We start from the raw sequence: 13,307 nt of genomic DNA, 5'->3' as shown, positions 1-13,307 counted from the left end.
ATTATGGTACTGATTAATTTAAATTACTTCCAAAGAGATTAATTTAAAGAACAAAAAACGAAAATTTAGTTTGAAGAAGTGTGAAATTCAACGAAAATAAATATTAAATTTAATGGTTAAATATTCAATTTAGAAATATATTTTCTTATCTTTATATTACCTTCCGGATAACATAATTGATACTCTACTCTACTGGATTTAGTATCACTTTCAAAAAATTAATACATCGTTTGGTGTGTCTGGCCCGCTGTTTCTGGCCCTTTTTCATCATCTCGTTCTTTGGATACCTGTGGCGACCCCTGGTCAATCGTAAATTATTAATTTAGGGCCAAGGGTAACAGTTTGACAGTTTGAAAATTAGATGCCTACATTTTTTTAATGTTTCTTAAGCAAAATTTGATAAAACTTGAAGAATCTTTTTGTAACTACGACTTTTAATTTTTGTTCATTGCTGAAAATACAAATGGTGTTTGACAATTTTTAGCCTTTTTTAATGTTTGATACAAAACTAAAAATTTTAAACAAGATGATAAATATGTTTCTTGTTTGAAATTAATTATTGGAGTATCAAGTTGGTTTCTATGCCACTCTGAGTGTTCCCTAATCAGTGGTTTTTGTATCTGAGAGTTCTGAATCAAAGTATCCTTGTAAATGTCGGATGTTACTAAAGCCTCTAACTAAAGGTTAAATCGAACAGCGAACTATGTAATTTTAATAATTACTAAATACACTTTCACTTATGCGATCAATGATTTGTAGAAAATGGAAAACATCACGATAAAAACAACCGTTAATTCCCTTGCATTACAATAAACTAACGTACATTTTCTTTCTGTTTCTGTTCCCCACAGGCGTACGAACTGTCCACCCTCACCGGCACGCAGGTGATGCTCCTGGTCGCCTCCGAAACCGGTCACGTGTACACGTTTGCGACGCGCAAGCTGCAGCCGATGATCACGTCGGACGCGGGCAAGGCGCTCATCCAGACCTGCCTGAACTCGCCCGATCCGCCGACGGGGTCGTCCGGCGACCAGCGCATGTCCGCGACCGGCTTCGAGGAGACGGAGCTCAGCTACAACATCGGCGACGAGGACTCCAAAGTAAGGCAACTAGTGTACGGCCACGGCCACCACGGGCATGCTCATTTAGGTCACCCGCAGACGGGCCACTACGGCCTCGACCAGGGCCTCATGCAGCAGCCGTACCCCGGCGGCCAGGGCTCCCCGCTCTCCCACGCCCAGTCCTACCCGCCGCACTCCGGCCACACGCACCACTCCCACATCCCGCACCACTCCCACACGCACATGACTCATGCGCACGCGCAACGGTAGTGCCATCTTCCAACTACTCTTCCCCCACTCCTTTCCAACCCAGAAGACTCCTCACACCAACCAACATATGTACATTCCCCGCACGACGACGACGGCAAATCCTTTTTCCACCACGCTTAACGATGCGCTCATAGTCCTCCACTCGGCCTATCTTGGGTCACTAGCAGTCAATTTAGGGACACCCCTCGAAGCCCTCATCTTCCCCCTACGTCACCAAACTCATCAAAGATATTGGTTAATTATTGCCCATTTCTCCGGAGACCGGAGACGGGAAAATATGATCCCCGAAGAAATGCAAGCAGGCTCCGCACTCTTGTGCGAAACAAATTGCAAAGAAATCTCCACATTTGCAAAGGGAGGGGAGTTGGGGGAAGCGACAGACATGCGAGACACACGGTGCACCCGGATGGGCAATAAATAAATACAGTGTAATAATTTATAAATAATCTTAAACAATTTCCACAAGATCTCACACAAAGGAAGATGTAAAGTGAAGTGAAATGAGGTAAAAATGAGATACAAATAAACAATGAACGGGAGAGGAGAAAAAAAACCTCAATCACCAGTATCACGCAGCTCACAGTAGGCCACTTCGATTGCAACTTTTCTGGTGAACTGGTGAGTGTGTGTGTGTGCGGGTGGGTAAAAGAAATGCGAGAAGGAAATCGTTTTTCAGAAGCACATGGCCACCACTTGGGGCAATCGAAGGGACACTTGGACCGAAAATCGAAAGCTCCTCCGGTTTCTCGCCTTTCTTCTCGCGTGAGCAATTTTGCTTATGTTGTTGTTTTTTTCGGTTCACAGTTTTACGTCGCATTCCGATCGATGGCACACATCGGTTGAGCATCGCTTTAGTTGCTGTGCCGAGCCGAAAGTTATGCTTCTTTCCGATGCTCAATGCAATGGCAAGTGTCGAGGGCTGCTGCAAAACAAGGTGAAAAGTAGCGAAAAGAAAGATTCATCACCTTTTGATAATAACAATGATATCGCCGAGGAAAGGTGAGGGGAGGGGAGGGAAAAAAAATGAAACATACGTACTAATGACCACCGAGACGTCATTGTCGTCGTCGGATAATTACGCGAACCGGGGTGCGTTCGTTTTTCGCTCGCTTGTTTTGCTGGCGATCGTATCGAATCACGGCGCGCGATGGAGGTCGCTTCGTTATCGGATTGTGTTTCTCTCTCTTCCCGGTCACGTTGACAGGGAAGTGATTTCATTTGGCGCCTTTTGGAGGAATACGCAGTTTTGGTTTAGTAAGGGGTTGGCATATCGAAAGGTTGCATGAAAGTAATATTTTGTTTTATTGCCAAGTGCCGAAAGTATTGGCTTTTGGTTTCTGACATGTTTTGGTGAGATATTGCAGAGATCTCGCGTATGAAAGGGTTTTTTTTGTCCATTATGTGATGCTAAAAACATTTATTTTTAACGTTTTTGTCGCAATAATCGGTTCATCAAATTACAATTTGGGTTTGAATAGTAAATTTATTACTTTCACGTTATGTTTAAAAAGTAACGGGAAAGTTTTAAAAGTTCAACCTCTACATTTTAAAGTGGTCTTAGCGAAAACGGGCAACTTTTTTTCATAAAGTGCGAATGCTGGCGTTGGTCATAGTCCATTGTTTCGTTTTCATGTGTTGGCGATTGTTTTTGCCGACTTCGCGACATCAAACGCGGCTATCGAAAGTCCGGTCGCTAATTGACAGTAATTACTCCTCCTCGCGACCGGCTCGGAAACGGTCTGGGTACGGCCAACACACCGTATCCGCCGACGCCGCCGACCTCGCTAAAAACTTTACCACTACTACTGCCACCCCCGTCAACGGTTGAAATTCCCTCCGTTTCACCAACATCCCGAGCGGGGAGAAAAGAAATGTTTGACACCGAAATGTTGCACTTGCTCGATCGAATTGATGCGTTACGCACCACACCTTCCAGGACTGCCGCGACAACATTCACTCCTTTAAGTCGTCCCTTCCCTGCCGTCTTTTATCCGTCTCCCTCCTACACCAGTCTCATCCCAGCCCTTTTAAAATAAAATAAATTTTCCAATGGCCCACAAATGAGCATGCCCGTACGTAGTGTTTGCTAGAGTTTCGATGTGTGTTTTGATCGTTTTGCGTGTGTGTTTTTCCTTTAGCCATTCATGTGTATTTCATTGTTTGTATTTCAAAATTATTCATCCATTTTATACCCTTCTAACGCGATACGCTTTGCTATAATTGTTGTGTTTTGTTTTTGTATAAATGTTAAACACATGTGTGCGAGTCCTTAAGCTGGGCAAAAAAGATGCATTGCGTTCGATTGTATAATTTCGGCATAGAATGGCACACATTAGGTGTTAAAAATTATGAAAAAAAAAAATATCTCCGACCAGCATACCCGGTTTGCATGATGCGGCTCAACTTGTAGCAATGAAAAGCTGTACTTTTGTAATTCGTTTCGAGTTTGCGAAACCGTTTGTATAAAGTAACGCGAGAGCTCAGAACATCAAAACACCACAGACGTATTGTAAGGTACGCTGCAGGCGCGAGTAGAACGTTAGTCCAAGAGCTAGTGCTGCGAGCAGACGATCGTAGTCCATGTTGCTTCACCCTTAGCGTGTAAGAGAGATGCATAGGAATTGTTGCATAGGCTTAGTGATTTCATTCTTTTTCTAGCCCCATAAGTAGGATAATCAAACGTTTAGTCGTAAGATGTACACTTACATACAATCTATGCTGGGCATTATGCACGGCAAAGTCTCAACACAAAGAGTAGTAAAGTGTGAAGAATGGTTAGAAGTTAAGTTCATGTAGCCGTAGTAGCGCACCTAGGATTATTTATTTGTTTAACAGCGGAACCGCTGTACTTGTGTGTATGTGTGTGTGTGTGTGTGTGTGAATCTGTGTGTAAATAGTATACGTGCTTCCGAGGGCACTTCGCCGTGCAGTGTAATTGCTAAGAGAATCCGTCCTCCCGGCTCGGAAACGCTACTGTACAAAGGTTCTAAAACGCTGCTGACTTAGCTGAATTTAATTTAATTAAACACGCTGAAACACGTATTAACTTATTTAAAGTTATTTCTTTCGAATCTAATGTAATGAAAATCAAACAAAAAAAATCCATTAAACCTTGACCCATTAGCGCTAGGATACTAATCGACCGAAGGGAAGCACAAAATATATGCAATCACATGAAACGAAAGTAAGAAACGAAGCGAAAATAAAAGAACGTAAAACAAGTTGGTGAAACCGTTATTACTGCATTTGACGATGTTCAGAAGAAGCTTTTTCGGACGATCGCTGCTGAGAATGTTGTTAAAAAATGGTTTCCGGTTGAATTCTAAATCGTTGAAGTGCCATTGCGTTTGTTTCTATGACGTTCTAAGAAGTATTGTTGTTGTGTTCAAAAGTTTAAAAAAAGATTGTTGTGTATTTTGCTTTAGTTTAATGTTAATGTTTGCTTATTGCTAGTTTTCTCTACAATCTTGCCTGTTTGTGTTTGGAGGAAAGGGTTTTTTGATCGATTGTTCTCTCCGTGTTTTCCTCTGCATCGCTGTATTGTTTTGTACGCTGTTTTCTCGTTGCTGAATATTCATTTTGTTTTCTATGTTGTGATGTTGGTGAGTTTCAGCCCAATCCTTCAACACCGGTAGGTGACATTTGCATTCCTTGCGATTTCCATATTTCAGGTCAAATGTGTTTTCCATTTTTCATTAAATTCACACTATTTTTCAATGTTGATTTATAAACTGTGTTTATTTCTTCATAACATATATTCACGCCGTTTTTCTTCTGCTATTCTACTTCAAATTTCGTCTTTCAAAAAGTTTTGAAAGTTTTTCAGTAATGTCACATTTAACTCATGGCGACCATTTTGCTGCCAAATCCACATTCCGGAGCGTGCAAACAAATTCTTCCCTCGCGCGCCCAGTCCAATAAGGTCATCCAGCGAATCGTGCTCGCAGAGCCTGTCGTCCAAAACCGGCTTCAACCGTACTTGCACTTGCTATTTGTCCTGTGCGTCCCGTTGCGAGCACCAATTGGGGCAAGTGTCGTTAAATCTAGCGGCAGGTAAATTGGCAATCCGGTGTGTACGCCTGGACTTCGGCCGAGGGGCGAAATGAAGCATTAAAAAATAATCCTACAGCAACGTGTGTAGAATTGATAAATGCACCGCGAACGCGAGAACTGTCAAATTCGAGGCATCGACTTATGATTGGATAATAAATAATTCATTCCGCCCAGCGGCGACTTTAAAGTGTGGTTGGTAAAACCCTCCGATCGCTATTGGTTGTTCCTGGAGGAGGGCTTTTGCTGCGCCAATTGACTCCAGCTGCCAGTCGACGGTTTTTTCCGTCTTCCGGCACCACTTGCCGTGCCTCTAGGGACAGACTGCTTGGCAGGCATCAGCGCCTCCAGCGATCGGATATTCGTTTTGGCATGCATTGCTGCACAAATTGTACCGCGAACGGAACGGCGATAGACAGCACAATGATTTATTCCGGACTGGTACACCGTGGTGGTCAATGGGCGGTTTAGAACACGAGGCAGTCGCCTCAGCGATGTCCAAGTCCACGAAGGAAGAAAGGCCCGGTAATGATTATTGGAAAATTTATTAGCTACCGTTTCCTTCGAGTGTCGTCTTCTTATGTGCGTGGATATCCCTCCGGGAAAAGGGAAGAAAAAAAGAGCGGAAGGAAAGTATTTTGCTCCCAAGGAATGTGCGTGTGTGTGTGCAATCACTTCATCCGGTAGAGGCGAAGGCAATGCGCATCGGAATTCGCACCTCGCGACCGGAACGAAAGCAATGCGTCGTAATGAGTGCGTTAAAACAATTATCGACCAGCGGCAATCAGCAACGGGAAGGTGTCGAAGCGTTTGTTTCCACGCAAACCGATGGAAACGCTGTTCGGAGAAGCTTCGAATGCCATTGCCTGCCACCCTCCTTGGATTAGGAAGGAAGTGATCCGCCCGGTAGCTAATTGCTTATTCCGGTGACACACCGTTTGTGATTGATTCCGATTGATTGGGGTTGATTAGTTGGCACACGCCACTTGTGCACACAAACACACACACACACTGTTGCTGTCGGAAGGGAAGGATCGTCGGGGGCGTGTGCGAAACGCTAGCTTTACGAAGTGTGGTGCATTTGCATAAGTGCCTCAAGCGCACGGAAGCTCTGCGTCCGCTCCGGATCGCTTATGGTCACGATGGGAACCCTCAAACGGGGCGAAATGGCAGCATAAATAACTTGATGGAAACCATTAGATTGGAGGTAGTTTTACCTATGTTTTTGCTGTGCGAAGACTGAAGCAAATTCGCAACGTATAATAAACATATCGTTAACTTATAAAAACCGTTTGTACAATGTGTCAATAAATGAATATTATACATTCAACACGTTGACTACGACGTCACGCATTTCGCGAGTGATAGCAGTAATCCCCATCAGCCCTTTACCCTGATAAATAGTGCACTTATACAGTAAAAGGATATATTAACTACAACAATGTATCTTCTGGGAAGTCTGCCCCTTTTTTGGTGTACGAAAACTGATCATATCCATAACCAAATTTTATCAAAAACGATTGTGTACCAAATGTACTAAAACAACGTGATCAATGTGTTGAACCAGAATTTATAAAACATAGGAAAGATATAAAATTGCAATATAACACTTTATAAAAAGGAAGAACATTTGAAGTCAAACTATTTAAACAAAGCACTGTTTCTTTTCAATAACTTAATTTTAGATTGACATATTTAAGTTACGCTAAATAGCGTAATCAACGTATTGAACCAGAATTTATACAAGTTAAACCAAATGAGGAATTGAAATATGAAGATAAATTCGATGTGGAATAATTGAGAAGATTTCATAAAATAAAAGAACATTTGGAGTCAAACTATTTAAGAAAAGCATTCTAAATTTAACCTGTTTATTTGTTCTCAATACATTAACTTGACCTTATCGTATTTGAATTAGGAATTTACATAGGTTCATTACATATTTTAGTAAAATAAAGTTGAAAGTATTTTAAATATTAACCTTTTGGAACTATGTACAGCCCGTGTGGCGAACATTTGAAAATACATGAAGTGGAATGAAATGAAATGTTTAGAACTATACGTTCCTAAATCTTCCCTTTATGAAAGTCTGATGCTTCCTTTTTTAATACAAAAAAAACAAATCTATAACGCACATTCAAACACAATATGCAATATTTGACTTCTTGCATAAAGGCAAAATTGTACTAGAAGTGACTGTGATTGAAAGGTTGCTTGGCATATTATGAATACGTCCGGTAATTGTAGTTCTCCTACGAGTGGCGAGTCTGGTTTTGCTCCCAAAAAATACATCGACATGTTTCTAACGACAGAAAAAAGCTAAATATTGCGATGCGTGGGTGGTTTCTTTCGTTTTTCGAAACCATTTGACGTTTGGGCGGGTGTATTGTCCACTTTGACTTACCGTCTCAAGATTTCCGTCCTCGCGCGAGTACTTCGAGCGGCGTATTGTGCCGCACAAATGTTATGCGCCTTTTTGATGGGGCATTAGCTGAAGGTTTTAACTGGCGCTGGGGGTGGCTTTGGAGGTTTTTTGGGCGTCGGTCACTTCATACCGTGGAAGTACGACCTGGACCACCGGCGGAATGGAATCGTGGAGGTCCCGGGAAAAGGGGTTGACGCAGTGGTCAATAAAACTTTCGCCATCAGCACACCACGCTGGTCGACGCTATTCGCGTCCGGTTGGGTTTTTTGTGTGTCTGTGTCCAAAATTGCGTCATCATCGTAGGATTTCGCTCTAAATGGGGAAGCATTCAGCAGCGAACTGGCGGCAGTTAACTCCAACGCTGATTTCCCGGGAAATTGAGCAGAGTTCTACGCGAATCAAGATGTCTTCGTTCACGAGTTCGCAGACCGATGGACGAACGACTCAAGTGTACGAACACGACGTTTGGTACAGTGTTTATTTTTGTCAATCGCGACCATTTCCTCGTCTTCTCCGCGTGTGTGTGTTTGTATACGCACTCCTTCTCCATTCATAAACCGGCCGTACGGTTAGACAGTTTTTTTTTCCACCAAACCTCAATGGTAAACATTGCCAGATCCGGATGAAGTGTGGCTGCCCGACCGGAGTTGCCGTGTTTGTGGTCGGAAGATTTCGGACCAAATTTGCGTTACTTATCGGGTGATGTTCTTTGGCAGGTAAGGCAGGAGTTCAGTGGGAACGGGGAAGGGGGGCACGAGCATCACGATACCACAACTGACCCTATTTGGAGACCACCGTGTCGTCGGGTACGGTACGGTAGTACCAATACTTTTTACCCAAACCGAACAGCGAGCAGCTGTTGGATGTGACTAAATATAGAAACTATCCACGACGGGTTGCCACGAGACTCGTCCGGGCCGCCGTTTTCCAAACAGACCTAAGTCCGCATACGGTACGGTCCGCTTGGGAACTGTTTGGAAGCTGGTATTAGAATTTTGGGGGAACCAAACATATGCGTGTTTGAGAGCAGGTTGTACTGAGAACGATCGAGCTACAATTGATCGCAGAGGGTGAAATGGATTCGAACAGCTCCAATTTGATGGGCTTCATCTATTAGGAAGAAGACAAAAGGCTGTGTAGCTTATTATATGTATGTAGCCATTTTTTTTCTAACTTCCCCGTTAGTGTACCGTTCGACCGACAGGTTCTTCAAGTATATTTCAACATTTGACACAAATTTCTTTAGAAAGTGTAAAATTTATTGCTGTACAGAACCAGGAACATAATTATTTTAATGCTTGAAGTCATTTTCTTCCAACTTGGAGATATCTTTTAACAAGACAACGTAAACGCTTCATTTGCTTTTTATTCCTTTGTTTTTAGACCGATAGATTTATTTTGACTACTTTGATTTGTTACTGTTAGAAATTCTCCATTAATGTCCATTTCAAATCAAACCTTGTAATTATTACGAAAGTTCGCGTAAATATGGCGAAACGTGGGTTACGACTTACCCTCAAATTCAAGACACTTTTCGGTCTGTCATTGAAGGAGAGATAGGGAGTTCGCCTCAGTAGAATCTAAGTTGCCTTGCGGTGGAACACGTTCTCGAATGTGTAAATATTTCATTTTCAGTAAACTGTTCGCTCTAATTAGCCAATCTTGCAGGTCCCGCACCATTGCGCCGATGACTAAGCCGGGGGACGCGTTTGCGCTCGATGTGTATTTTTGTTGTTTTCAGGGTGCTTGGGAAGGGCGAGGTGTTACCAGCGATGCACGTACCATCGGCCATGTTGCATTCGGATGCCTATTGGAACTGACATTGGACAGAGCGAGGGCGCAATTCGCGAGACATAACGCTCCGATATGGCTTCCGAGAACCGGTGGCGGTCCATTCTGGGCGGTGACGTAAACTCCCGCACGCATCATTCCCAGCTCCGCACAAACATTGCTCCCGGTGCTGTGCACCGGCTCAAGCGGTAGTAACTAATTTTACGAGTTTTGAGGCGTCAATGATTTACGGTACACGCCCGCCGTCTGGCCCGTGGGCCCGCGAGTTCTAAGTAGGCATCGGTGTAAGACGGTGTCGGAAAATGGAACACCATGCGACCCATGCGGTGGTGAAGGAATCTGTGTTAATGATCTGTCGATCGAGGGAAAGAACCGGGAGGAGACATTGTGTAACGCCACCACTAGCCCCTTGCCGGACGATGTTTTTCCAACGCGCCGAGTCGTTTAGGCAGGAGATAATGGGTGACCACTTTCTAAACGGTGCTCGTAAAATCTGTCGCCAGAGCATCCCGATTTGGACGCAAAGTGTTCCGTCATTAGGCCGGGAGACTCCGGCGGTGAACTACCGGCAAACGAGTGGATCAATGTGTGAAAAATGCTTCCGCCCGTACTTAAATTTTAATGCGTGAATGACATTTACACGGGCTTAATTGAATAACTCCCGCTGATAATTTAATGTAAACTTCTTCTTAAGCTGGGGTTTTATGGATTGCTTAAGTATGTCCGTTCCACCAGGAGTTGCTTTGGTGTTGAGGTATTTAAATATAATTCATGATTCCAAGTATCAAATTTTACAGGAGTGTCATATTATAAAAAAGCGTTGTGACGACTGACGCCTAAGTATTTTCCATACCGGACTAAGTTGTATGATCTGTTAGATTTAGATTAAATAGACTCCGTAGTACACTGTCCCTTCAATGCTTAAAATTTATTACAGAAATGCCTTTTGAGCTTAGAAATTGTACTATTTGTATCCGAAATTTGTCGCTAACAAGCTGATATCAGTCTACAATATCTATATTGCAAGATCTTGGATCATATAGTCATATACTTGCATAAAATGTGTGTCGACATTTTATTTGTTGTAAGAGGTTGTAGCTACTGTGTTGACAATTTTCCGTTCAAAGTAAATGACAATAAATTAAGATGAATATTCAATTATTTCATAGTTAATTACCTTTAATGATGGTTTGTTCTATTGCAATTGTTGAACAATTGCAAAACCCGCGGTTTGGTTAGTATTCAAGTCACCGAATCGGTTCGACAGCAATATTACATCGCTTGCCAATCCGGACGTATGTTCTATTGTTCTCCGGAAGGCCCATCCATTATTTCAATTATACGATCAAGTCCTTAATCTCGCGCACGAATGGAGCGGGGCTGAACGCGGCGATCGGCGAATAAAAAGTTTACAATCCTCATTACCTGCACCCCTGAGTGGGTCATCAGTGTGTCAGGTGCAATAAAATGGCATACTATATTCATCATGCGGCAATGCCTGGGGTAAGCGTGCGTCCTTTCGGTTTTGCGCTTTTGCGCCGAACTCTCTGAAGAGCCTGAAGCGAAGATGCTGGATGCTGGAGGTTAGTTGGGGGAACGCGAGGCGCCCGCTCGAATGCTGGCCATAAATGTCGCGATGAATCAGACCGGACAGCGGAACAACGCCCGTTTTAGGGGCGGGACGGGTTAATCGGATGATAGTCCGGCTTACGGAGGGTAAAGAAAGTCTGCGCGGAGCAGGCCCGCTGTTGTGGCAGGTCGTAAAGCTTTCTAAGTTATAGGATTTTAAACATTTCAATACATTTTTAAACCACGCTCGTTCCGCGATGCTACCTGGATATTCAAAACCTTCTTTCCGCCGTTGTCTCCTCAAGTTCGCGAATTTATCAGCAAGATATGATTTCGTTCCGCGATGAAGACTATCGGCAGGGGATCATAAAGTTATTCGAAAGAAAGCTGGATACTTGAGGCGATGGTTTATCTTTCGAAACGGCGAGGGAGGGTATCCCAAAATTGCCAGATGCCCCAGCAACGCATCCTTTTCTGCGACGCGATATCCCTTCTTCCCTTTCGCCAAACTACGATGTGTTTTTAAACGGTCATTTCAATCTCGCTTTTAATGGGCTCGAGCCCGGTGTTTCTACAGCTTGTTTCCAACGCGAATGAAATAAATGTATAAAAATTGATTCGAATGGAGAATCGAGGGGGTCCCAAACCACCGGTGAGTGTGTTTGCGTGACCCCTTGAGCCAACAGCGCCCTCTGGCGAGGTGCTCGCGCGAGTCGTATAAGTTCGCGACGAACCTTTCGTACGGTCCGAGCCGTGGGTGTAAAGTTTATATCAGTGTCTCATTTGCATACGCAGTGTCTACGTCGACGTTGCAGATGAAACCAGGCGGAAGGCGAGAGCACGGAGTTCGGAATCAATCAATATCCCGAGCCCGGCTTGAATGGCGCATGAAGTGGAAGTCCGTCGGTGTAAATTTTGAGTTCCGAATTTTTGCCATCTCCCCTTTGCTGCGGTCACGCTGATCGCATCGAAGGATCTTTGATTCATTTGCGAGATTTACAGTCGCACGGTGCGGCGCAACGGGTGTTTGGGCGCGCTGTGCGGTTAGATACATTGGCGATACGCAAACTTTGGACTATAAAAATATTTACAGTTTTGATGTATCGAGACACTTCGATCGCGGCCCAAACTTCCTCGGACCTCGGAAGAGACGCGCCGGTGTCACGCTTGTGGAGAAGAGCTTTTATTTTGGATCAGCGTTGTTTGCGTACCGAGACGCAGGAACGTGCCTCAAGTACCACGAGCTGCGTGCGCCTTTGCAGAGCGTAGTAGAGTGTAGAGCTCATTTCAGTGGGACGGCGATTCTGCACCCACGCGACCCAGAAGAGTGCCTGCGAAGACCTCCCATTCAAACCTTCGACCGTACCCTCCTACGGGGAAGCACATTGGTTGGGCAGTCATATTTATTTCCGTACGAATTCATTCACCTCCTCGTGAAGGCTGGCGTGTTGCTTGCTGAAGCGTTGGAGCGTGTCAATGTTTACCTGTTGATTCGCCCGGAGAGTCTATAGGTATTTTTATACTCTACATCGCAAAGCAAACACTCGAGAAATATTGAACGCGTTTTGTGAATGAACCAGCACCGGGACGGACGGACGGAGGTCTTGGAATTGAGCTTTAAAACTGATGACCATCAGAATAGGCTGTATCGAATTGTTAATAAAATGTAAATATTAATATCAACTTAAGTGGTCATGCTAAATTATTTATATTTGAGAAAAGCAGTGTTTTTGACTGAGGATAACTAACCTTTTTAAATTAGTTTTTGACATTTAGAGCATATTATTTTGGATACGAGTAGGATCTTGGGTGGTACCTCATTTAATTCAAAAATGTGAGCATATCCAAGTCGATCTTACGGCTATAACTCCGAGTCTCATCATTGCTGTCGCAAATGTTTCTGCAATCGATCCGTCGTGCAGCTTCGTGTGACTCAACGGAGCGCGATAAAGATCACCTCAAGATTGATCATCTGTCAGAGCTTCTTCCGGTCTCTCGCGTGCGGGATGATGTTTCATCCTTTTGCTGCTTTCGGCGCTTTGGTCATTGATTCATGAAGTTTCTTGACTTTTTTTATTGCGCTTCTCAACGTGCCCGCGGAGAAAAACCCCATCCCGGGCGGATGAACGAAGCCACGGCGG

General features: G+C 43.9%; 1 protein-coding gene across 1 annotated transcript in view; it reads left to right on the top strand.

Annotated features, from left to right (window-relative positions):
* The window catches only part of LOC131286887 (serum response factor homolog), a 139,188-nt gene that overhangs the window by 28,768 nt on the left and 97,113 nt on the right, over window positions 1–13,307 (top strand). The window contains exon 2 of the mRNA XM_058315895.1: window positions 852–1,100. Within this exon, the coding sequence (XP_058171878.1) occupies window positions 852–1,100 (249 nt within the window). The remainder of the gene's footprint in view (window positions 1–851; window positions 1,101–13,307) is intronic.

The sequence above is a fragment of the Anopheles ziemanni genome, chromosome 3 (genome assembly GCF_943734765.1).
Source record: "Anopheles ziemanni chromosome 3, idAnoZiCoDA_A2_x.2, whole genome shotgun sequence".
NCBI classification, from domain to species: Eukaryota; Metazoa; Arthropoda; class Insecta; order Diptera; family Culicidae; genus Anopheles; species Anopheles ziemanni.
The sequence above is the reverse complement of the archived record's forward strand: the minus strand, read 5'-3'. Positions and strand labels throughout refer to the sequence as shown.